The 25611-nt window shown below is 37.3% G+C and overlaps 3 protein-coding genes across 3 annotated transcripts in view; 1 reads left to right on the forward strand and 2 right to left on the reverse strand.

Annotated features, from left to right (window-relative positions):
- LOC107689008 (fasciculation and elongation protein zeta-2-like) overlaps nt 1-5812 on the reverse strand; it is an 8144-nt gene extending 2332 nt beyond the window's left edge. The window contains exons 1-6 of the mRNA XM_016486879.1: nt 5673-5812; nt 3717-3825; nt 3517-3633; nt 1873-1984; nt 1561-1802; nt 407-490 (exon numbers count right to left, since the gene is read on the reverse strand). Coding sequence (XP_016342365.1) covers nt 407-490; nt 1561-1802; nt 1873-1984; nt 3517-3633; nt 3717-3825; nt 5673-5812 — 804 coding nt within the window. The remainder of the gene's footprint in view (nt 1-406; nt 491-1560; nt 1803-1872; nt 1985-3516; nt 3634-3716; nt 3826-5672) is intronic.
- A 1175-nt stretch (nt 5813-6987) lies between these two features.
- Nucleotides 6988-9857, forward strand: LOC107689023 (protein cornichon homolog 4-like). Its single transcript, XM_016486892.1, has 5 exons — nt 6988-7088; nt 7307-7375; nt 7529-7641; nt 7731-7871; nt 9371-9857. Exons 1-5 carry the CDS (start codon nt 7020-7022, stop codon nt 9396-9398), a joined length of 420 nt encoding a protein of 139 aa, XP_016342378.1. The 5' UTR covers nt 6988-7019; the 3' UTR covers nt 9399-9857.
- An 8439-nt stretch (nt 9858-18296) lies between these two features.
- wdr26a (WD repeat domain 26a) overlaps nt 18297-25611 on the reverse strand; it is a 25997-nt gene continuing 18682 nt past the window's right edge. Inside the window, exons 8-14 of the mRNA XM_016486827.1 lie at nt 25024-25164; nt 24203-24322; nt 23575-23720; nt 23396-23474; nt 22322-22451; nt 22041-22235; nt 18297-19342 (exon numbers count right to left, since the gene is read on the reverse strand). Of these exons, the coding sequence (XP_016342313.1) occupies nt 19320-19342; nt 22041-22235; nt 22322-22451; nt 23396-23474; nt 23575-23720; nt 24203-24322; nt 25024-25164 (834 nt within the window). The 3' untranslated portion in view covers nt 18297-19319. The remainder of the gene's footprint in view (nt 19343-22040; nt 22236-22321; nt 22452-23395; nt 23475-23574; nt 23721-24202; nt 24323-25023; nt 25165-25611) is intronic.

A 25611-nucleotide genomic window follows, 5' to 3' on the forward strand; every position in this document is an offset into this window, starting at 1 on the left:
ATATAATTAATTATGAGATTTTTATCTACTTGTGAACCCCAGATTGAGAAAACCTGGGTTAGGGTTTTGTTCAAAACTGTAACCCAAATATGAGCAATAGTAACAGAGTAAACTTTTAACACCATTATTTTCTATTTATTCCCAATTCTGAATAAAAATATATTTAAAATTATTATTTCTCTCAGCTACATTTTCATGCTTTTCATGTCATTTTTCTCTGATTCTGGCACAATGCAGCATCATTTTGCAAATAATAGTCCAACACAGTCTTGGTATTGACAGAACACCTATCGATAACTGGTATCCAGCTCACAAGGTTTCTGCAGATAATGTATTAGATCTGAATTTTATGAGCAGATTCGACACTCCCAGAAGAGCAGAAGAGAGAAAGTGAGAGAGATATAGCCATCTGTTTCTCTCCACGCACATTGCCAAAAGTGTGGCGAAGCCCATTCTGAATGGCAGAAGAGATTCCCTCCATGCTGAAGCGCTACAAGCACAGAACAGATGAAAGAAGAGAAAGAGAGAGTGGGACAGAAAGAACAGAATGAAAGAGAAATCACATCAGCTACAGCCAGAGCTAATCGAGGAAGAAGAAAGAGCTCGTCATAAGCCTGGGAACGACGTACATCTCGAATGTGTTTCCAGACCAGCGGCCACTTGTGATTGGAAAGTGGGTTTTGGGTTGTGATGGCCATTGACATATCATCACTGACCAACACACACACACACACAGCTCATCAGATATGGTCAACTAAAGCTCAAACATGCTTGTTTGACGCAGGAGAACCAATACGGTTTGTTCCTACACGTCAAGCAAGCGCAGTTGAGCCTGTTTACACATTGATATTACGCAGCGCCTGAAAATAGTACCCCGCTATGTAACTACCAATAAGCCTATTTTCAGGCGCTGCGTAATATCATTGCGCCTGCTGCACCCATGGTACGGCAGCAAAGTTCCTTGTAAAACGGTAAAACTCAACTGTTTAACTCTAGGGGAGCTGGAAAAGGAGCCTATTTTCAAAAATAGTGGAGTGTTCCTTTAAGAAAATAAATAGGGTAAATTTTGACCGAGCTTAAAGGGTTAGTTCACCCCAAAACGTAAATTCTGTTATTAATTGCTCACCCTCATGTCGTTCCAAACCCGTAAGACCTTTGTTCATATTCTTGATGAAATGTGAGAGCTCTCAGACCCTGCATAGACAGCAGCGCAACTGTAATGTATCCAGGTACAGAAACGTAGTAAGGACATCGGTAAAACAGTCCATGTGACAGCAGTGGCTCAACTTCAGTTTTGCGACGCTACGAGAATACTTTTTGAGCGCAAAGAAAACAAAAATAACATAATTTATTCAACAATTCTTCTCCCCCGAGTTACGTCTTCCGCCATTTTGGAGAGAGCCCAAGAGCGTAATCGACGTAATCAGCTTTGTTTACGCTTAGGGGAAAGTGTGCGTATGTGTTGTGATACTCTAAAATGGCGGTATTTTTGGGTGAACTATCCCTTTAAGCACAAATACTTCCACTAAACGTCCCAATCGAACGACTCGTGCTACTCACAGAAGACGGCAGCCTCTCTGATCCAGACATTTTCCTCTTCTTTTTCAGCATCTCTCGGTGGACCTTCAGCCGGTTCTGTACGTCTATGAGAACCGCGATGAAGCTGTTCTTCACCTCCTTCTCAAACTCCAGCTCATCCCTGAAGGCCAGCTGCTGGATCAGCTCCTCTGAATACCTGCGTATGGCCGTCTCCACGTCCTCCAGCTCATCGTTCAGCTCCAGCGCAGACATCAGCCTCACTCCTGCACAGACAGCACACCTCAGACACGCTTTCCACAGCCCTACACCTGACCTCCAGAGGGACGTACTCATGCTCCTCGTAGATCTGGCTGCTGTGAGACCTCTGGGTCTTCTGAGAGATGAGCGAGAGCTCTGATTCCATCTCTGGGGGGTCCTGCAGGAGCTCCTCTAGCTCCTCAATCACCTAAAAATAATATGACCTTTCCATTTAATTTGTTCTGCTTGGCATCACCAGTGGAGGGCACAACAACTGTAAAGGGTATGCGAAAAAGGGAAAAGTGAAGAAGTACTTCACGTTTGTCACAAGGTAAAAAGTACACGAGTTCGGGGATGAAAATTATTTGTTTTTAAGTGTTTAGGATCCCTTTGGTAAGCAGATCCGAGTGTGTTATGTTTCTTGTTTTGTATTTCATGTTTGGTTTATCTTCATTATGATATTGTTGACTAATCTCAAACAGTGTTAAATATCCACAGCTAATGTGGTGAATGTTTCACATAGTTGTTTGCTATCTATGCTTGCCTTTTTTTCTTCTTTCTTTGTAGTTTTACGGTGCTACGGTGATAAGATGCAAGGATGCTATGATGCCATTGTGCTGTAATGTATTTTTCTATTATTCTACTTATTTTATTTGTTTCTAATTATGATCAATGTTGAAAACAGTTGTGCTGCCGAATATTTTAGGGTAAATCGTGAAACATTTTTATTTTTCAGGATTCTTCAGTAAAAACAGTAATATTGTGAAATATTATTACAATTTTAAATAACTGTTTTCAATTGTAATATATTTTAAAATGCAATTTATTCCCGTGATAACAAAGCTGAATTTTCAGCAGCCATTACTCCAGTCTTTGAAATAAGTTTTAATAATTTTGTTTAAGTTTATTTTAAGTTACGTGTTTGGAAACCTTAATAATTTTAGGGCCTTATGAAATTGATTTTATTTTTTCCCAGATTTGGTTTTATTTTTAGGAATGGAAGCCAGTTACCATGGAATAAAAAAAAGGTACTTGCAAAAATTTGTATCTCACAATTCAGATTTTGTTTCTGTTTATATCTTGCAATTCAGAATTGCAAGAAAAAAGTCTGAATTGCAAGATAAAGTTTTTTTATTTCTTTATTCTGTGGCTGAAGCAGGCTTCCATAATATTTTACCCAATTTTTTTTTTTTCAGTTTTATTTTTTCCTGGGTTCTGTTTTAATGGTTAAATTAAATTTCAAAAATCAAATGACAAAACTTATACAAATTAACAACAATTTATTAAAACTTTAACAAAAATGAATAGAAAGTTTAAAAGACCACAGTTATTTAAAAAAGAAATCTTTTGAAACATTATTAATGTTTTTTCCTGTCACCTTGCTTAATTTCTAAATATTAAAAGTATTCATGTCTATGTATTATTCTTGTGTCTATTCATTATTCTATGTACTATTCTAATGTTTCTTTGTAATATTCAATTGTTCTTCATTTCCCTGCTGGATCTCGAAAGTAAAGTATCCGTGAGCTATGGAAAGGCACTGTATAAATTATAATTATTATTATTATTCATTTCTTAAAAAAAAAAATTATAAAAAATCTCTTACTACAGTTCAAAAGTTTGGGGTCAGTATTTGCTCGGCCAATGTTTTTCATTGTTTTCTGGTTATTTTCGACTGTCCGGCTCTTTGAATGAACTGAACTCTGTGTTTTCTGGACAGGAGTGAGGTTGGGTCCTCGCCTGTTCAGCAGTGAGCAGCGGCTCCTCGTTGATGCAGGACACAATGATGGAGTGCATGTCCATCTGCTCCCTCAGGTCCTCATCATCAGACAGGTCCAGGTTCACACTCTCCATCCGCTGACGGACCGAGACAGAGGAAGAGTTACTGCGGTCTGAATGCTGTCACTGGCAGCGGACACAGGCTCGAGACTGAGACTCACCGCTCTGTCCTCAATGCTCAGCGCTGAGAGGTGAAGTGAGCAAACCCTAGACTGACTCCAGTCCACCGGCATCACACTGCCATAGTTATCTGTGAGAGCCTTCCAGATCCTGCATAAAGAAAAGGGAAAGAATGTCTGAATGCCATTGCATTAGATAATTCAACTGAATTGATTTTTATAGGCAACAGTGGCAATGAAAGCCTAGTAGGTGTGGAAGACAGTTTGAGTGGAAGAAATCAAGACTCTGCTGGGAGGCCGGTTTGCTTGGGATGGCACATATTTAAATACATTAAAACAATGCATTCACTGCTTTGAGTTTCGGGTTGGTAAGATGATAATGTTTTTGAAAGAAGTCTCTTCTGCTCACTCAAGGCTGCAGTTATTTAATTAAAAATACAGTAAATACAGCAATATTGTGAAATATTATTACAATTTAAAATAGCTGTTTTCTATATGAATATATTGTAAACTGTAATTTATTTCTGTGATGCGCAGCTGAATTTTCAGCATCATTACTCCAGTCTTCAGTGTCACATGATCTTCAGAAATCATTCTAATATGCTGATTTGCTGCTCGAGAAACACTTCTGATTATTAGCAATGTTGAACACAGTTGTGCTGCCCAATATCTTTGTGGAAACTGTGATACATTTTATTTTTCAGGATTCTTTGATGAATAGAAAGTTCAAAAGAACAGCATTTATTTGGAATATAAATATTTTGCCACATTATAAATGTCTTTACTGTCACTTTTGACCAATTTAATGCATCCTTGTTGAATAAAAGCATTAATTTCTTTACAAAATATATAAAATCTGACCCCAAACTTTTGAATGGTTGTGTACATGCATTCATACATACAAATATTCATTTGACCAGATGTAATCTAGCCAAATAGTAGTAATGATATTGCATTAGACATTAAAATATTAAAATAACACCTGCAAACAAGTAGCGAGTGAGACCTGCAAATAGAAGATGCTAGAACTAACTTCACTTTTTTGGGGGAAAATTTTTGCAATGACTTTTAACCAACTGGTGGTCAAGACAATCCCCAAACCTCATGCTGTTTTTTTTTTTGTTTTTTTTTTGTGTAACACAAAAGTAGAATTTTTTTATAAATAATCTTTATGAAGCTTTTTCCAGTCACCATATCAGGAATGCCAATAAAAATAAAACAGCACCATCACAAAAAGCACCGCTCTTTATTTTAATGCCTTTTTCCCTTTTTTTGAAATTGGATATTGCGTTACCATGGAAATTGTACTTTAAATCCTTTTAGTGGGCTCCTCCCCTGGCGGGCGGTGTCATATTACAATACTTACTACAATATTTTATAATCAAAACTTTTCTAATCTTGACAAAACACATACTGTTGAAAAGCTCTGAATCTCCAGGTTCCATATTTGGTGGTTATTTTGTGATAGAAGTAATATTCCGACAGAAATGTATATATTTGTGAATTGTGACAGCAAAATGCATCAAAAAATTCAATGGAGTTTGGGTGTCACCCAGTGGCTATTTTTGTGATATCAAATTAAAATTTGGAACATAACTTAGTTAGACATATGGCTTTGATTGTATAGCAATTTTAGATTCCCAAATATTTTGCAAAATATTTATTTTATATACAATTAATTTTAGTAAAGTACCCTTTTATTTTTTGAAATGCTTTCACTTCAGCAATAATCTTCTCATCATGTAACTATATGATTAAACTATTACTGCACAACTGTTTCAATCCTACTTCATGATAAATCATGCCCCACACAGTAAACAACATCCACAGTCACGTGACCTCGGATGTTCCTAATCAGCCAGAACTAATCATCAAACTCAGCATGCTGTCCTTCACTCAAGAGTGTCTTCTGTGGTCCACTGATGAAAATAACCATGATGGTGTACATTAATGCAGCAGTGTGGTACATTACACTAATGCATGCTTTTGTTTCCTAACTCATCGCGTTTCAGGCTCGTATCCTCATTTGTTGCGGCCGGTTTAGAGTCTACATTTCGGAAGCATGACTGTAAGTTCTCGTGGAAGCGGAAGATCATGTCCTCAGTGCAGGAGTAAGAGCTCGTCTCAAACTGGCTCATGAATATTAATGAGAATGTACTTCCGATTCCAGCAGCGTCAGCTAATTAATATTCATGAACGTCAGTCAACATATGCTTTGCAGCTAATAATAAGTTAAAACAAACCCGCTTTAAGGCATGCTACTATTACTACTACTACTACTGCTACTACTACTAATAGTTAAATCCGTGGAATGAACAACACGTTGCGTAATTAATATTAATAACGTAGCCTTCGCGGCCATAGTAACAGATGGAATTGGAATATCAATGTTTGTCATGTATAATTCAACGATGCATTTTACTTGTATAAGCATTAATATTTTGCGGTTTTGTAGTAATAATTAATATTATCATGTTTAAAATATTCAAATATAATAAAATATATTATCTTTTATTATAACTACATTTATATAACTAGCTATGGCTATATTTAAATAACTAGTTTGTGTACAGCAATGAAAATAAATTCATTGTTTTTACTATCCATAATTTAGAATGATTGAATATGGTGCACATAATCAATATTTGAATTGATCGTATTTATGCGTTCAAATGAAGAGAGAAAAAAAGTTCAACCCCTTTCTGTTTGGAAATACGACTGAAACATATTTAGACAGAGTTTAAGTTTCTAGAGATGTCCTATTCGTGAGTGAATCGTTCCTTTGAGTCGAATCTTTTCAATGAATTGATTGAAACTGCTACCAAAACTGACCTAAATGATTCACGCATCGCATCGAATAATCTGAGTAGTTCTCCAACACACTGCGCCGATTTATTATTTTATTTATTTATTTATTTTTAAATAAAGAAAGAAATGGCAGAAATTATGCAATAAAACATACTGGAAATATGTTGGCTTGATGGCATTTTTGTATGACAGGTTTAAATACGTCCAAAACCATTTCAGGCAAATTTATTTAGTTATTTAATTAATTAAAAAATATATATTTTTTGTTCATCTTTGTTGTTTGTTTATTTTTAATGGTTGTTATGTTTTTGAAGCTATTATTATTTAGTTTTGTGTGTACTGAGGCGTGTTGTGTATTTCATTCAAGCCATAAAAATACAGTATCTTGTGCGGCAGCAGCATCTTTTCTTATGTTTTTTATCGCTCATATCGTTGAATGGCTCGGTTCCGCCGATCGGTGGCGCTCGTGTGACTCGACGCCTCAACAGCGCGAGAGAAGAATCACCCGGAAGCGCCAGTGAAACCGGAAGTGCAAAAATGGAGGCAGCCGTGTTTATTTCATCCCTCGTCGACTGCTGTGCTTTAATATTCCTCTCCGTGTATTTCGTATCCTTCTCGATCTCTTGAACTGTGTTCGCAGCTGCTGCAGGCCGTGACTGTTTATGTCAGTGTTTATGTTTATGTCATTCATGATGAATAATAATCTTTCTGATGTGTGTGTGACTGCATTAGCGGTTTCAGAAGGATCGACTGAAGCTCCCTACCTTCACCGTTGTTATAAATGATTATTAATAGTCGCCATGTTTCCCTAACTCCACGCTCAGATTATTACTCTGTCTGATCTGGAATGTGACTACATCAATGCTCGATCCTGCTGCTCCAAGTTAAACAAAGTGAGTCTGATGGCAAAGTTCATTTATAGTTCATTTATTGGAGAGCAGGGGGGGTTCATAATCTTTGAAGAAATCCACATTTGAAATGGTGTTGGAAAAGCTGTCTGAATGTGGCTGTGCTGGTGAGATAATGTGGCTGTGGTTTGTGTTCAGTGGGTCATTCCTGAGATGATCGCTCAGGCTCTGGCCACGGTGCTGATGCTGGTCTCCATGCACTGGTTTGTGTTCCTGCTCAACCTCCCTGTGGCATCCTGGGACGTGTACAGGTGACCACACCTCACTCACACACTGTGTGTGTGTATAAACCTGAGCAATATTGAGTTGAGTGTTAACAGCCATTGCTTCGTGTGAACAGATACGTGAAGGTTCCCCTGGGGAACATGGGAGTGTACGATCCCACAGAGATTCACAACAGAGGCCAGCTCAAGTCCCACATGAAGGAGGCCATGATCAAACTGGGCTTCCACCTCCTCTGCTTCTTCATCTACCTGTACAGGTAAACACACAGCCTTTGAGTTCTGGTCAAGAAGCGGCCGCTTGGACGGGAAGAGACTGCGATCAAGCCCGAGTTTGGGTGGCAAACGTTTGAAAACACAGCGCACACCAACCATCTAACCACATTTTTCACAAGAGTCGAATCTGTTGTCAACAAAAGACAAGCTTTAAGGACTCTCTGCTCTATGCGTTAACATTTAAAAAGCTAAGAAATTAGGCTAAGTATTTGTAATTTTACTGTAACTTTGCAGTTGCGATGCAAAATAACGTAATATTTATTATTGTTAAATAATAGTAATCATTTTATTTTACAGCGAAATAGCATTCTAATAGCAACATTAAAAAATATTTTAATAATAATTAGGGTTGCAAAGGGGTGGAAAATTTCCTGTAAATTTCCGGAAAACTTTCAAAAAATCCCTGGAATATTCCAAAAAATCCTGGAAATTTTCCACTTTTTTGCAACCCTAATAATAAAATTACTATTATTATCATTATAAGTATTTTATTGTATATTATTAACAAAAGTAACAGTAATGATTATTACTATTAATATGTATCATTATTATGTTATTACACTTTTATTAAATATATTTTATTATTTTTATAATTAACAGTAGTAAAAATAATTATAGTTTTTATGATCCACTATAATATTTCTATTATTCATATTTTTATTGTAGTAATAATATTTATTATTATTAAACAATAGTAGTAATTTTTACAGCAAAATAGCATTCTAATAGCAAAATTTATTTTAGTAATAAAATGTAAAAAAAACTATTTAGTAATAATAAAATTACTATTATTATCATTATCAGTAATTAATTTTTAAATTATTAACAAAAGTAACAGTAATAAGTATTACTATTAATATGTATCATTATTATGTTATTACACTTTTATTAAATATATTTTATTTGTTATAATTAACAGTAGTAATAAATTGTAGTTTTTATGATCTATAATATTTCTATTATTCATATTTTTATTGTAATTATACTTTTATGAAATACTAACGTTTTTATTTTACAGTAGAATAGTATTATTGCAGTAGTAATGTTTCTTTTTTATTTTATTCATATATTTATTTTAATGTAAGTAATATTAATCTATATATTACATAATACTAAGTAATAATAATGATATTATTTTTATATTATTGTAACATTTTGTTTTTTAAATAATAAAATAAAGTATTTTGAATATTAACCAATTTATAATAATGACTAATTATTATTATTATTATTATTATTATTATGTAGTCATATTGAGTAGGTGGAAAAACGCCTACTCTTTTTGTTTTTTTGTCCTTAGCTGATCACATGCCCTCATGCTGCATTCAACAAAACTTCATCAAATCACGTACAATCTAGAACCGAACTGTGAATCTGAATCCACATGCGTTTCAGTGTTCAGATGAGATGTTAAAGAGCTGGTAACAGTAAGCCCTCCCTGTGCAACTCTGTAAATTCTTCTTTCCTCTGCTGTGTTTTGCAGCATGATCCTGGCTCTCATCAACGACTGACCCACAACACAAACGGCCAAATCATGAACTGCTCTTTATATTTTGTGAATAAACTCCATGCATCCCTGTCAGAAGATCAGCTTTCCTCAACACATCCTCACTAATGACCCTCAGAAACGGCTCGTCTGCGGACCACAAACCCCCGATAAAGCCGCATGCGTCACGTTCACTTTGGTTTCTCTGTGTCTTGCACTGCTTCTCAGAGCTGAAGCATCAAGACAATCGCACTGAATCACTCAACATCTGTTTGACCAGCAACTGCACACAAAACACACGTCCAGCTCACAGTCTTCTGGAATTCGTAATAATAATTACGGTAATTACGACTTTTTATCTCTCAATTCTCACCTTTTTACTTACAATTGTTATTTTATATCTTGCAGTTCTGAATTGCGTGACAAAGTCTGAATAAGCTCGCAATTCTGAGAAAGAAATTCTGAATTGCGAGATGTAAACTTGGAATTGCAAGGAAAAAATTCTAAATAAATTTCGAGTTCAAATTTCAAAATTGACTTTTTTTCCTCAGAATTAGAAGTTTGTATCTGGCAAGTTTATATCTTACATTTCAGACTTTGTTTCTTGCAGTTCCGAATTGCAAGATATAAACACAGAATGAACTCGCAATTCTGAGAAAAAAGTTCTAATTATGAAATAATTTTATAATTCAGAATTTTAACTCCGAGAAAAAAGTTGCAATTACTGCAAAAAATTATTTTTATTTTTTTTTGTGTCCCGTGGCAAAAAAATAAGTTTATGTAAACAAGTTTTACATGAAGATAAGGAAGACTTTTGGCATTATGATTATTTTATGACAATTTAGCACATTTTAAGTGTCATTACTGTAATGTGTCCAAATGAGTCTTTTTCATTCCTTATCAAACTCCATGCTCGTTTTGTTGTTTTGAAAGTAGAATACGTTAAAATGGTACAAACAATATTACTCTAATGCACATATATTACCATTTCAATCTTTATGATTTAAGTAGTCTTATTGTAATAATTATAATAGTTTTTTTGTTTGTTTTTTACAGTAATGAGTTTTTTGTTGTATTATAATAATGACAAATTGGAAACAAAATGTGCTTAATTGTCATCTAAATATTACACAAACTAAGACCCCTTAATGGTTTGAAATATATGCTTTTTTTTTTTCAATTTGATGAGCTAGACACGTTCCTGTTCATTTTCATGATTTCTTCCTCATCCACTTGCATGCTTTTTTTAAACTGCCTGTTGTTGGAAGCATTGTCCGTGTATGTGAACTTGTTTACAGCTGAACGGCGCACGACTCAAAGGAGCTCTAGAGTCAGCAGAACAAGCACTAATGTGTTGATCACAGATCCCCGGTCTGAATCACATCTGAGCCGTTTGATCAACTTCCTGCTAATGACATTAGAATGGCTTGTTTTTGAGCAGATATCATTGGTTTTGTGCTGCTTCTCATGATATTTGCTTGATGTTGAAGTGAGATTTCATCTTTGTAGGGGTGTATCTCACAAAACTTGGACCCCAGAATCACAAGAAATAAATTCTATTTTGTTGAAAGAAACTGAAGGCAATGTTTAGAACCATTAAGACATGTTATTTTAATGAAAATTGAGCACATTTGTCTTCTAGAATTTTCATTTCCATAGTGCTGGGTATTTTACTTTTGGGTATTACATTTTTTCCAAAGGTGCTTATTACAGTAATACATGTTCAATTCTCAAAAGTCATCAAATTTAAATCATAAAATGTGTTTTGTATTTATATATCATAGTATTTCCTGTGCTGCCTGTTGATTTAAAGCTTAAATGTCATGGAAATACTATACAAATATAAACTATATATTTACATGTTTACAACATTGTAAACTATAAAAACGGGTATCATTTTCTTTACACAAAATACTTTTCTCTTGATTTTGAATTGAATTTTTTTTTTTTGAGGATTCACCATTGCTGAGGTTAATGAATGCTGGGTAAGCAGGGGTGTGGTTTTGTTCAAACACTACGCAGCGTCACATGATCTTCATTGAGTTTTATCAGTCAGTGTTCTGTGTTGAATAGACCTGTTCAGTAGCTGTTAGGGATGTAACGATTAACTGCGAGCCGGTTGAAAATTGATTCAAATATGTGACGATTCAAATCGGTTGAGATGCTAAACCAATCGCGATTCAATTAGGTGTAGGAGTTTATATGAATGCATGTCTGAGGGCAACTTACTGTCTTTAGAAAAGTTTAGATGGTATTTTTTCTTTTCATCTTGCCTCTGTATAAAGCATATTAAAGTTCGTAAGTTCAGCGCTGCTTGGGGGGCGTGTCAAGATGGCGGAGTGACAAGTCGAACTTTTCACAGGCTCTGATATAATTGTGTAAAAGGCCATCCATTCTTGGTCTACGGTTATCGCATTTATAATTATTTATTTACTTTAATGTTTTTTGTTACTACATTCGTGTGAATTTTTGCTTTTACAAGACTATTCGCTTGCCTTTTTATGCTGCACTCGCTGAAGCGTTATGGCGGGGAAAACTGGAGAACATGCCTATGTTGGAATAGCTTCAGGGGAAGCAGGAGAAGAAACTATTGATACGATGGAGATTGAAGTGTCGTCTGCTAAAGATGTTCGACAGAAGACTATGCCTCACACCCCTCTCAAAAGTCCTGGGCCCAAACGAGTGAAAGCAGTACAGGAAAAGGAAGAGATTTCCACTAGCGTTCTGTACGCCGCCATCCAAAGCCTCAGTCGTAAGTTTGACGAGAATTCGGAATACATTCGTGCCTTTGAATTCCAACTGAAAGAGAACACTGATGCCATTGTCAACATTTCTGAGTCTCTGGATGCCAATACGACGGCGTTGAAAGGCGTTAAGGAGGATGTGGATCATTTGAAATCACAGGTAACTCAGTTACAGAAGGAAAATGAACTGTTGAAACAGAAAGGCGTGGAACATGACCGATACAAACGCAGATGGTGTTCGAGGCTAAATGGGGTTCCAGAAAGAGAAGATGAGGATGCCAGAAGGGTCGTAATTGATATTCTGTCACAGATCGTCCCTCACTCTCCTGAACAACTGCAGAATACTGTGGACACAGTTCATCGCCTTGACAAAAAAGTGAAGGGCGCAAGACCGTGGCAAATCATCATTCAATTTGGCATGAGAATTGTACGTGACATGGTTTGGAGGATGTCGAAAAATGCACCGGTCTGCATGGAGAGAAAAATCCACGTTAGAGAGGATTTCTGTAAGGACAACAGGGAGGCTCATGTTCGTCTATGGCCTAAAGTTGAGGAGGCAAGAAAGAAAAACGTAAAAGCATACCTTCGCGACGGATATGCAGTGATTAACGGTCAGAGAGTGACAGCTTAATCCGTGGTGAACGAAGTGATGTGCCTGCTTTTGAGCTAACTTTATTTCTGTGTGGAGAGGTCCTACTGACTATTAAGGCACTAACATCTTAATCAAGATCATGCGATTGTAGAGATCCAGTTACTTCATTTAGAATTCTATACAAAGATAATATCGAAAATATTACTTGAACGTCATTCCATATGGCTTATTTTGAGTTCTGTTTTATCGGCCTTAAATGTGTTACTGTATGCCTGTGTAAGAGGAACGATATCTGATAGTTAGCAGTTTTTTTTTTCTTCATTCGAGTTTATGTATTTTTCTCTGTTATCTTTAAATGTTCGAGGTATTAGGTGTAATGTTAAACGTAAGGCACTTTTTCTTTTTTGCAAGGAGCAAGTAAAAGTAAATTGTTTCTTTCTTCAAGAGACTCATTCAACTGATGTAGATGTGAGATTTTGGAAGTCACAATGGGGTGGAGAGGCTTTATTCTCTCATGGAACCATTTACATTATATTTAAATTCTGTAATTGAGCAGACGCTTTTATCCAAAGCGACTTACAAATGAGGACAATAGAAGCAATCAAAACCAACAAAAGAGCAATAATATGCAAGTGCTATATTAGTATATTATTATAGTGTTATATTTCAATTTCACAAAGAAATGTGCAGCATTTTGTCCAAGCAATAATAAAAGGACACATTTAATTTAGAATTTGTCTTAAATCTAATTTTGTTAAAAAAAAATTATAATAATCATGAATCGAATCGAATCGTGAAATCAAAATCGTGAATCGAATCGTGAGTTGAGTGAATCGTTACATCCCTAGTAGCTGTTCATGTCTCGTCATACTGCTGTCATTCGAGAGGGTTTGGTTTGTAAGCATAGGAGATCTGTGTCATCGGTTTTGTTGAGTTCTTTTGCATATTTGCATATGTGGGGTTTATTAAATAAAAAGATGATCATGAATAGCATGTTTTCACAATTCATTTAGATACAGTTCAGTGCACATTATGCTTCACTGTCCAGTTTTGTTATAAAACTAAATTTTGATTTCTTCAGAGAAAATAGAAACCTAAATGAAATTGGATATTTTCAAAATGCCTAAATGGTCCGCTATTGTAATACCACTGATACCAGCATTATTTTAGAATTATTGAGATACTATTATAGTTTTTATTAATTTTTAAAATGATAAATATTGTAATACTGCGATAATGTAAATTTTTTTTTTCTTCATATTTTACTTTTTTGGTGTTTGTTTCAAACAGTTTTTGTTTTATAATTTTCTGTTTTTATTTTAAAGCTCTAGTCATGTTGTTTTGGCATTTTTTTTTTTTTTTTTACTATATAAACGTATTGATTTTTTTAAAAAGTTTTACCAGTTTTTAGTAACACTTTTATAGTTTTATTTTTAGAAATATTTTTAGATTTTATCTAATTATCTATTTTATCTTAAAGTTCTAGTAATTTTGTTGTTTTTGTCATTTTTATTAAAAATTGTTTTTACAAATTTTTGTTTGAGTTTTAGATCATCTCCTCGTTAACTCTAAAGACAAAGATGAAGCCCTCCTGCTTGCCATAGTAGAACCCCAGCAGCAGATTACAGTGCTTCTCCCCTACGGCTATCCACCAAGACTATTAGAGCATATTTCCCCTAAGAGAGCACCTCGGCCCTAGAGACCAGAGCCTACACTGCAGCTGGTCAAACTGGTTCTCCATACGAGAGCGGTCCTCCAGGTTTTCCAGGTCAAAATCCTCCACACCATAGACGAGTCTGGCCCAGATCCCTCTGCTTTTAAGAAGCTGCACAGTGTGACCAACCTGGCTCTACGCGCCATTAAGGGTGCTTTCACACCTGGCCCATTGTTTCGGAACCTGGTGCGCTTCCCCCCTTAGCTCGGTTCGTTTGGGCATATGTGAACACGGCAATTGCGCTCAGATCCGCGCCAAAACAATCGGTCTGAGATCGCCTGAACGAGGTGGTCTCTCTACAAAAAAACAAAAACAACAACAATAAGCCCGCAAAGCTGTTGTCGTTCCATCCTGACGGATGACATGCATGACAGCTAAGTGGAATCCCAGAAAATAAACCGTGAAACTTTGACCAATGAGAGAACAGTTTACTCGTGCGTGACTTGTATTAACAAATTTGGTCTGTTTAGAAACATTGTCGTGTGAAAGCGAACCGCACCAAGAATAAAAAGCAACATTGTAATAATTTTAATCACTGTTTCAGAACAAAGCAATCGATCTACAGGTGTGAAAGCACCCTTAGTCAACAGCCCAAGGAATGGCCTACCTGGTGGTTCTTGAGCTCGAAGCTGACAAGACAACCAAGGTCAACGGCTGGTGAGGTGCCTCCTCATTTGGGCACAACACAACCTTCGTTTGCTGAAGGCAGTGCACGTGGAAGGCAGATTGAACCAGGAAGTGGACATGTTGTCCCGGAGTGGTGTGTCTCTAGGGGAATGGAGACTTCACCCCCAGATGGTTCAAATAATTTAGTGTGTCTTTGGGAGAGTAGAGGTAGACCTCTTCGCCTCAGAAGACAACTCTCACTGTCCAATACTTTTCTCTTAAGAAAAAGGACGCATAATCCATGAGTGGCCCAGTTTGTGAATATATACCTTTCCCCAGTTGCTGTTCTCCCTCAAGTCATCAGATGAACCAGGGAAGACTGCTCTGTCCTTCTAGTGGCCCCACTCACCCCACCCCTGTTGTGGTTCCCCAAGATGGTACAGCTCCTTGGCCAATCGATAGCCATTTCAGTGAACTACACACTCGTGCACTCACAGCAATGTGCCTCTAAGGTAAGGTGCTCTCTACTCTGTTCAGAGCACAGGCCATTACCCTTTCCACTTCTGAGGATGAGCGGGGTTTGCACTTACTCTGCCCAGTCTGGGCTCTCAGAGTTTATGTGGAGCGCTCTAAGCCAGTTTCAGCAATCAGAGCAGCTGCCGGTTACGAAGCAAAAATTATCCCGCTGGACAGTGGATGCAATAGCTCTAGCTTACGCCTCCTTGGGTTTACAGTGTCCCATTGGAGTGAGAGCCTACTCCACCAAGGGTATGGCCTCTTCCTGGGCATGGTCCAGTGGAGTGTCTATTGTTGACATCTGTGTGGCAGCTGGCTGGTCCTCACCGTCTACCTTTGCCAGGTTTTATAGCTTGAACATATCTGCCCTTCAGGCAAGGATTTTGTCCACTTAACCAGCCTATGAGCCCAGTGGTGGTTGGGCCTGCTGTTTGCCACGAGGACTCTGACCTCATGACCTGAACCTCATATACCTCTTTTCCACCAGGGCTGGTGTCGGAGCCGGAGCCCAATTGGGAACCGGACCGCATTTTTCCACTCAAAAAAATCCTGGGCCAGTGCCCAGATCCTGGTTTCGAACTGGACCTGAAACCTTACTGGTCTCGAACAAGGGAACCTATGAAGTCAGTAGGTGGAGCTTCCACTACAGACCGCAGTTTGAAAGGAGCCATTAGGCTTATGCGAGGTGCATCGGCACTGCGAAGACCGATCGGCAAATAAAATCAAAGTACCGCAAGAGCAATTGGAGAGCAGATGACTCTTTATGCTTTTGAATTGCTCTTGTGGTACTTTGATGTCATACAACGATTGGTTTGCAACGATTAGTTCATACAACGATTAGTTCAGGTAAATTAACAACAATAACAGCAACAATTAAATATGTCAGTTCATCAGTGGTCAGCAGAAGAGATCAACAATCTTCTTCCGCAAGAGATAACAAGCGATTCTGGTCACAGGTTGGTGACGTAGAGGGTTCTGCTCCCTGCCAGTGGAAACGTGAGCCGGTTCTGAACGAGTGCCAGTCTTGGCCAATCACCGGTTCCAGCTCTGGCACCAGCCCCAGTGGAAAAGCGGTAATAGTTTTTGGGTGAGTTGTGGTTCCTCCCTAATATTAGCCCATGCGACCTATTACGGCCCTTAACCTTGAGTACCCTAGGGCTGGGCTCACAGGACAGGTTTCCATTCTGTGCTTATAGCATGGCACTATTGAATTTTGTTCCCCAAAGGGTCAGCTAAACTGATGCAATGTAAGGGAACGTCTTGATTACTAACGTAACCTCGGTTCCCTGAGATAACGGGAACAAACATTGCGTAGCTGGCTGTCCTACTGTGCTTGCACCTGAGTCAATGCTTGCCACTCCTCAGTCTAAAGATTCTGATAAAATATATATATAAAATATATACAGGCTTCACCTGTTTTGGCGGGCTAAAATGTCATTTGTTTGGGCAGCTGCACAAACCTGATTCAAGTAGGCTTCAGTATTTCAGAGAAACTGAGTTTTCTCAAAGCTTCAGCTAAACCGATTCAACGTTATCTCAAGGAACCTAGGATACATTAGTAACTGAGACGTTTTCTTAATGGTTTTAGTGTTAGATTTAGTTTTAGTTAACTATAACTCTGACTCATACTACTGGATACAGTGTTCCCACAGTCATGAAAAACTAACTAAAAAAGAAAATACAATTATTTACCGGGAGTTTCCAGGTCTGTAATTAAGAAATTATCCAAAATCTTTAAAAGTCATAAACATTTCAGTTCATCTAACAGGTTCTTATTTGATGTCTTCACGATTGATTCCAAATTATGAAAGAAATTCCATCAGCATTCCTTTCGGATCAACCATTCATCTAACAAAAGTGATGACTTACTCTGCATAGTTTAAAACCCTGAATGCTTTATTTAAAGTATGTATACATAACACCTCTCCTACAGAACATTACATAATAGTACAATCACTTAGAATAATAACACACTGAAAAGCAAAATAGATCCTCAGAACCTGACTGCAATAAACTTAGTCGTAGCCCAGAACTCCACCAGAGCACTACTGTTACCGTCACCCGTCTGTTATACCGCCTCAGAGCACAAGAAAGTCAAACTAAGACTGAAATGTAACACAAATATTCAGAAGGAAAGGAAAATTCAGTTGCATAAACAGAATGTACAACACCACGATTCGGTAAGATCTCACATATGTGTGAGGGTGTTTCTGCATGCACCTGTGTTGTCTTTTCGCTTGTGCGCGCCACTCCTCGCTAACGGAACATGTTCGGCTGGTCAGGGAGCAAATAACCTGTACAAGGAGTTTACCTGATGCAGGTGAGAAATAGTTAACATTTGTAAGGGAGGATATATGGCAAGAAATACACACATGTATGTATATATATATATATTTATATATCTAAAGATTCTTCATATATCTGTATATGAAGAGCACATAATTACAGAATAAATCATAGTAGGCGAGTGATGACACTCTGAATACCTAAATCATTACGGGTACACCTGTGTGTACTAATGCGTACGAAAGTATAAGAAATTCACCAATAGAAAAAAAGCATTTAAGAGGCCACTTGCCAAGACATCCGTTATATGATAATACAAGGGGAAAAAAACAATAAAGCGAAAACAAATAAATCAACTCAAAATAAAAGCCAATAAAACTACGAAAAGCTGATGAGTAATCATTTACATGTCAGAGAAGCGTTTAAAAAAAACAACATAAAAAGTCAAGATGTGATAATACGAGAAAACAAGACCAAATAGGAGAAACAGTATGATGGAAACTGAACTCCGAAACATCTGGGAGTCCGTTCTGACGTACTTCCCGTGACAAAATCACTCGCCTCACACCAAGAGCGTGAACATTCACTGTAAAAATGACCTCAAGCCCAGCACGAACACCTAACGAAGGCAAAGTACGCACGCTGAAGGCCCGTATTTACATGTGGAACGTGACGTCGGCTCATTGGTGTCATTAGCATGCTGTGAATCTTAGTAAGCATAGCTTAGCCTGTCTTCACCCTGCTCATAAATCTTTCAAGAATAAAGAATAATCATCCATCACTTCCCGCTCTCAGAATAAAGTACCATAAGCAATGAAAAATAGTGAGGTCATGATTGGACTTTTTGAATCAAAATGAATATCTGTTAAAAAATGCCTGTAAATTCAGTCATTTAAAATAGTTGTGAGGGAAACGAAAACAATATCTTATATCTCTGCTGGTGAAGACACTTACTTTCAAGCATACGAGGTGGCTAAAAGAAGTTCATGCTGAAAAATAAAGATATGATTTGTTCTCTCTCCGACATGTGCGAGAGCCTGCACATTTTTTTTGTCCCCTCGCTGAGTGAATATTGTACAGAACACAAAGCAAGCCTGAGGCCTTGATTCATTCACAATAATAAATTAAAGTCGTAATAAATAATGATCTGAGTCATGTTTGTCCGTGTGTGGGGGTGGGTGTGGCTTCAGGAGGCAGTCGTCCACTCAGGATGCAGTGTAGGGAAGAGGGGGAGGAGCTTGAGCCGAGGAGGGGCGTGTCCTCGGCGAGGCGTGTAGCGTGTGCACTTGCTGCCGCCACACGGATGTGAAGTCAGATGGTGAAGGGCAGCCGCCAGCTTCATGTGTCCCCAGCGTTGCGGGTGGGGATGTGAAACCGCCAGGAAAAAACATCCATCTGCCGTTAGATTTACTTCATTTCTCATTCACAAAGTCTATAGTGTGTCTCACTGTATATTTTCCAAAGTGGACATCTGCTCCAGAGTCAACATCAACTGTCCATGCTATAGCATTCTACAGGAGGAGAAGAGGAGCAGAGATGGAGACCAAAACCACAGCAACATTACTAACAAAAGCGGTTTACAAATTACGTTCAGCTCAGTTTAAATCCTGAATCTGAATGAAATGAGAACGCTATAGTTAGGAGTTGTTAAGATTGCATATATATATATATATATATATATATATATAATATACACATATGAGAGTCCAGATTTGACACCTATTTTGTGTCAAGAGAGCGTTTTTTTTTAAATTAGCATATTAGCTAGCTGCTCCAGTTCAAAGGGTTAAAACACAAAAATAAAGTATTTTTTGATTCCATATTGATTTTAGTTTTATCTAGTAGTTACAAAAACTTCTAAAGGAGTTTTTAAAGGGGTCATGAACTGAGAAATCAAAACTCCCTTGATCTTTTGACAGATAAGAGGTCACTGTACTATAAAAACATCCTGTAAGTTTCAGAACTCAAAACTTTCTCGTTAGTCTAAAAGCAGCTTAAACTGAAGCCAATCTGCCAAAACGGCAGGTTGTGGAATGTGCCACTTTATGATGTAATAGTGTGGCTAAACCCCGCCTCCACAGAAGAAGATCAACGCCTGCTTCTACAGCACTGCCTGTTTAGCCCCGCCCACCGATTCAAGGCAAACGCAGGTCTAAGCAGAAAATAGTCTGTTCTAAATTATGATGTTTTTTGATGTAAAAATCTTGACAACATTATAAGTGGACCCCAGAGAACAGTATAAAATAATAAACAAAGGCAGTTCATGACACCTTTAAAGATCTCAAGAAATGTTTTGATAAAAGTCATTTTCGTTCCTGTATCATTTCCTACTGAAACAGGAAGTTTAATCAGGTTTTTTTATGTTATAGTCTCTAGTTTGTCAACACCAACAAATCCATGATTTGCTACTTGCTAATTTTTCCACAGAGATTTTTAAGTCTTCATTAAAGCATTATAAGCCATGAAATAAGCCAATCAGCTATGAAGTAAATCACATTACAAACTTTGGTTTGTTACAAAAAAGTATTTGATTATTGGTGTACTTAACTTTACAGAGGGAAAGAACTACAATACCATGAAGCATTGTTAATGACAAATAAAGAAGTTGATTTTATAAATAAACAAAACATTTTACATTTACAGCAAAATATGCATATCTTCTAAATATGAAGCAGTTTGAGAATGCAGAGAGATCTCTGCTCTGTGGGCATGGGCAGCTGCTAAAGAGTCTTTTTAGTGTGATTTTCTTGTTGTAATTCTCTGATTAGCGAAGATTTATTTGTGCAGAATCATGGGTAATGTAGTTTTATCAGGTATTCCACTGTTGAGCACGAATGTGGTTGAAATAAGTTGACATGAAAATATGAAATAATGCGAACAGATGGCTTCAATGAGCATCAAAAACATATACCATCGACTAACAACTTGGTAGCTCAGTTGGCCTGTCTTTCTTGGTTAAAAAAAAAGTTATTGTTAAAAATCAGGGGAAAATTAATGGGATTTTATTTTTGCAGAAGATCAAGACTGTAAATTTAGAATGTATATATATCTGATAAAGTTGATGAATACACTAGCATATAGATGTTAGCCTCAAGCTAATTTTAATTTCATTGCATTTCAGTTTGTAATGAAAACAGACAATTTTCACTGGTAAAATTTCAGTATCATGACAATCCTACTTAATACTTATTAACTGCCACATTCTTAATTATACATTTAAATTAAAATTTGTAATTTTTTAAAAATGTCTATACAGTTTAAAGTTTAATTTATTTCGTTTTTGTTGTTTTTATTTCAGTTAAACTAAAAAAATTGGAAAAAATGGTTGCTGAAATAAAATATATTTTTTTATTTTTAAATAAAATGTTACTTCAGGTAACACTGTATTTCAAGTAATGGTTTTAGTTTTAGTTAAGTATAATAACCCCGCTGGGTAGTTGACGTTGCGTATCGATTTATTTTTTTAAGATTTTAAGTTAACTTTTTTTTTTTTTTTGAATGTTTTATTTGAATGTGTAAGGGAAAGTTTGAAACATTAATTACTATTTCATTCCATTTAGGTTTTTCAGCACATTTTTAATTTTTAAAAAATTTTTTGCCTTCGCTAATTCATTTTAAATGACCCGGTGGTGAATTTTTAAAAGTACTACAGATATAAATCTCTTACTCATTTGAGCTCATAAAATCTGCATGTATAATAATTAGAAAATAATTGACAAAATGCTGTTTAACTGTGTTTTATAGTTTACCAGCGGAATATTTTTAGATGGAGTTTAGCAATTTCATGTCAACTACTCGCTTACATCAAACTAGCAGCATTTTGACTGAGATGAGGGGGTTCATACCGGTGAGCCCCTCGGTCTCCTGGGAGTCCAGAAAGGGTGCGGGACCCCAGACCCTCACGGTGCCGTCATCCGAGGCGCTGTTTTTCAGCACATTTTTAATTTTTAAAAAATTTTTTGCCTTCGCTAATTCATTTTAAATGACCCGGTGGTGAATTTTTAAAAGTACTACAGATATAAATCTCTTACTCATTTGAGCTCATAAAATCTGCATGTATAATAATTAGAAAATAATTGACAAAATGCTGTTTAACTGTGTTTTATAGTTTACCAGCGGAATATTTTTAGATGGAGTTTAGCAATTTCATGTCAACTACTCGCTTACATCAAACTAGCAGCATTTTGACTGAGATGAGGGGGTTCATACCGGTGAGCCCCTCGGTCTCCTGGGAGTCCAGAAAGGGTGCGGGACCCCAGACCCTCACGGTGCCGTCATCCGAGGCGCTGGCCATGAGGCCCGGCAGCGCGGGGTTCCAGCTCACGCAGTTGACCGTGCGCGTGTGACCCGTCAGCTCGGCTATGGGCAGCTCGCTGCGCTTGTGCCAGATGTAAACTTTGTGGTCTAAGAGAGAACACACAGATCACAAACCCCATCAGCTCTCTGCTGGATGCATTCAGTCCATTATACTGAGACGCAGACGTTCTCACCTTCACTGCCACTGGCGATAAAGTCTTCGTTGTAGCCGCCAAAACAGGAGTGGATGGTGTAGAAGCCCTGAGTCACACCCTGGTACTTCCTGACTAACACCCGGTCCTGCAGGTCCCACAGATGAACTCCCTGCAGACAGGAACATACAGTGCTAAAACAAAATCACACCTATTACTTTAACTGTGTGAGTAATAAGTCAAACAGGGTAATTTGGTAACAGTTTACAAAAAAGGTCCCATTAGTTAGTGTTAAAGCATTAACAATGAGCAACTTGTTAAGGCCTGTTCCGCCAACTACTATGACTATAACGATAACAATAAAGATACAGTTTTAAAAATCGTTCCAATTGAAAAAGAATAGCAATGATAACGACACACATATTGGAATCGCTTTCACAACAATATTTTTCCAGCTGATAAATGATAAAAACACTGACAGCCAATCAGAATCCACCGTGCTTTAAAGAGCGCGAGAATTTAAAGCGGCAGAAAAAAACTGAACGATATTGTGCACTGGTATCATTATAGTTATCTTTAGAGTTATTGTTCTTGCTGTGAATGGGCCTTTGCACTAGTTTATTGTTTAGTTCAATTAAACTTTATTAATTAATTAGCTACATGTACTTACTATGGGGTTGAGATTAGGGTTTGGTTTAGTGTTAGTTGCATGTAATTATGCATAATTTACTGGTATTACTATAGTGCCTACATGTGTAACGGACATCGTAAAATAGTGTTATTGTTAGTTCACATTAGCTCAGGTCCATTAATTAATATTAACAAATACAACTGATATTGTATTTTCTGATGCTGTCATTTTGAGTGTTTCTGCATGACGTTGCAGCTGTCAGAACTCTCAGAAAATTCAAAGTTTACAAGATTCTAATTTTAATTCTAAGAGGATGTCAGCACTTTTTACAAGTCGAAATTGTAATTACGGTGATTCTAACATGGCCTGAACACACACAACTTCATGGAATCACACCCTAATCTCAGATTGTTCATAACAAATTAATAAGTCTGGCATCAGTACAAAAAAAAAAACAGCCCATCCAGCCGTGTTTTCATACTCACCTGAGTTGCGACATTTAACAGAGCTAATCTCCCGTTCTTTGACACGGTAAAGGACATTATTGGATGGTCCTCTTGAACTCTGTAAGAGATGACAACCAAACTCAAACCAACACATCCACATAACCCCTACACACAGAAGCTATAACAGGATCAATCAGTGACAAATGCAGTCGACATACATGTTCCTGTCGGTCAGATCTTCAAAGTTATATCCACGGATGCGCTGGTGTGTATCAGAGGCCAGCACTGTCCTGCCGTCATTCAGACACCACAGACACTGAACACGAACACCCTCCCAGGAGTCCAGCAGGTTTCCGTCCAGATCCTGACCGATAACATTAACACACCCTCATTCACCATCACTTATCAACGTGTGCCTTAAACGGTCACTATGTCTATTTAATTATATTTCATTTTTAATGAATTTTGACATTATTTTCATGATAATTAAGCACACTTCCACACAAATTCTCATTACTTTAATGCGCAAAAATATATATTTTTTTATTTCAAAAAGTGTAAGTAAACATCATGGTTGTATTGGTTTTACTGAATTTAATGTAAACTGTTTTTAATAATAATACTAATAAAAAAAACAGTGTGTTTGATTAATAATTAGGAAGACATTGTGCATTAAAAAGTAAATACAGTTACTAACAAAGCCCAATACTCTACCTAATGCAAAATCAATTAACATTCAATATGATTTCTAACTTTTGATGTCGGCCTGAAATATGACCCAGACATTTGCTAACGAGATTCACCCAATTATATCTGAGAACACTGTAACTGTACAGCGGCACTTACACACTGGTAGAACTGGCCTCTCTGACCTCCGGTAACGAAACGCTTGCCGTCTGGATTCCAGGCCACGCTGGTCAAGCTGTCCTCATGGGACTGGCTCATTTTGGTTCTCAGTTCCCCTGTCTGGAGGAGCAGAGCGGCGGATTAAACCGAGACGAGCTGGTGGAAGGAATCTGAGCGGGCGAGACCCTCACCTGCACGTTCCACAGCCAGAGCTCGGAGCAGTCGTCCGGGCCGCACGCTATCAGATACGTGTCGTCGGGGTTCCAGGCCAGATACGAAACCCCATAGGCATGACCCTCCAACGTCTTCAGCTGCTTGAGCTGGTGAGAGTCCTGTCAAAACATCTGACCATCAGACTCTTGGCTCGTGAGCGCAATGCTGCGTTATTTCCAGTGCTGGGTAGCAACTGATTAATCTGGATTACGTAATCAGATTCCAAAAATGAATTACTTGTAATTAGATTATATTACATTTTAAAATACTCGTAATCAGACTACAGATTACATGCTTATATTATTCACACAACAGCAATATATTTAGAATGTTACAAAGATTTATATTTCAAATAAATGCTGTTCTTTTGAACTTTTAAGAATCCTGAAAATAAACTGTATCACAGTTTCCAAAAAATATGAAGCAGCAGAGCTGTTTTCAACATTGATAATAATAAATCAGCAGATTAGAATTATTTCTGAAGGATCATGTGACACTGAAGACTGGAGTAATGATGCTGAAAATTCAGCGCTGCATCTGGAGGAGCAGAGCGGCGGATTAAACCGAGACGAGCTGGTGGAAGGAATCTGAGCGGGCGAGACCCTCACCTGCACGTTCCACAGCCAGAGCTCGGAGCAGTCGTCCGGGCCGCACGCTATCAGATACGTGTCGTCGGGGTTCCAGGCCAGATACGAAACCCCATAGGCATGACCCTCCAACGTCTTCAGCTGCTTGAGCTGGTGAGAGTCCTGTCAAAACATCTGACCATCAGACTCTTGGCTCGTGAGCGCAATGCTGCGTTATTTCCAGTGCTGGGTAGCAACTGATTAATCTGGATTACGTAATCAGATTCCAAAAATGAATTACTTGTAATTAGATTATATTACATTTTAAAATACTCGTAATCAGACTACAGATTACATGCTTATATTATTCACACAACAGCAATATATTATTCATAATTTATTGAGTCTCAAAAATTCTTGTTTTTCATCTCTTAAATGTTCACCTAATATATCTGCTTGAAGTCTCCTTGAGATTTTAAGGTATTTTAATAGTTAAGTAACACATTTGCATGTTCACGATTCTCTGACTTTATTAAAGGGGTCATATGATAATAATTTTGTGTATTTGGTGTAATGAAATGTGTTTATGCGGTTTAAGGTTCAAAAAACACATTATTTTCCACATACTGT

The sequence above is a fragment of the Sinocyclocheilus anshuiensis genome, unplaced genomic scaffold, assembly GCF_001515605.1.
Source record: "Sinocyclocheilus anshuiensis isolate Anshui unplaced genomic scaffold, SAMN03320099.WGS_v1.1 scaffold181, whole genome shotgun sequence".
In the NCBI taxonomy this organism is placed as follows: Eukaryota; Metazoa; Chordata; class Actinopteri; order Cypriniformes; family Cyprinidae; genus Sinocyclocheilus; species Sinocyclocheilus anshuiensis.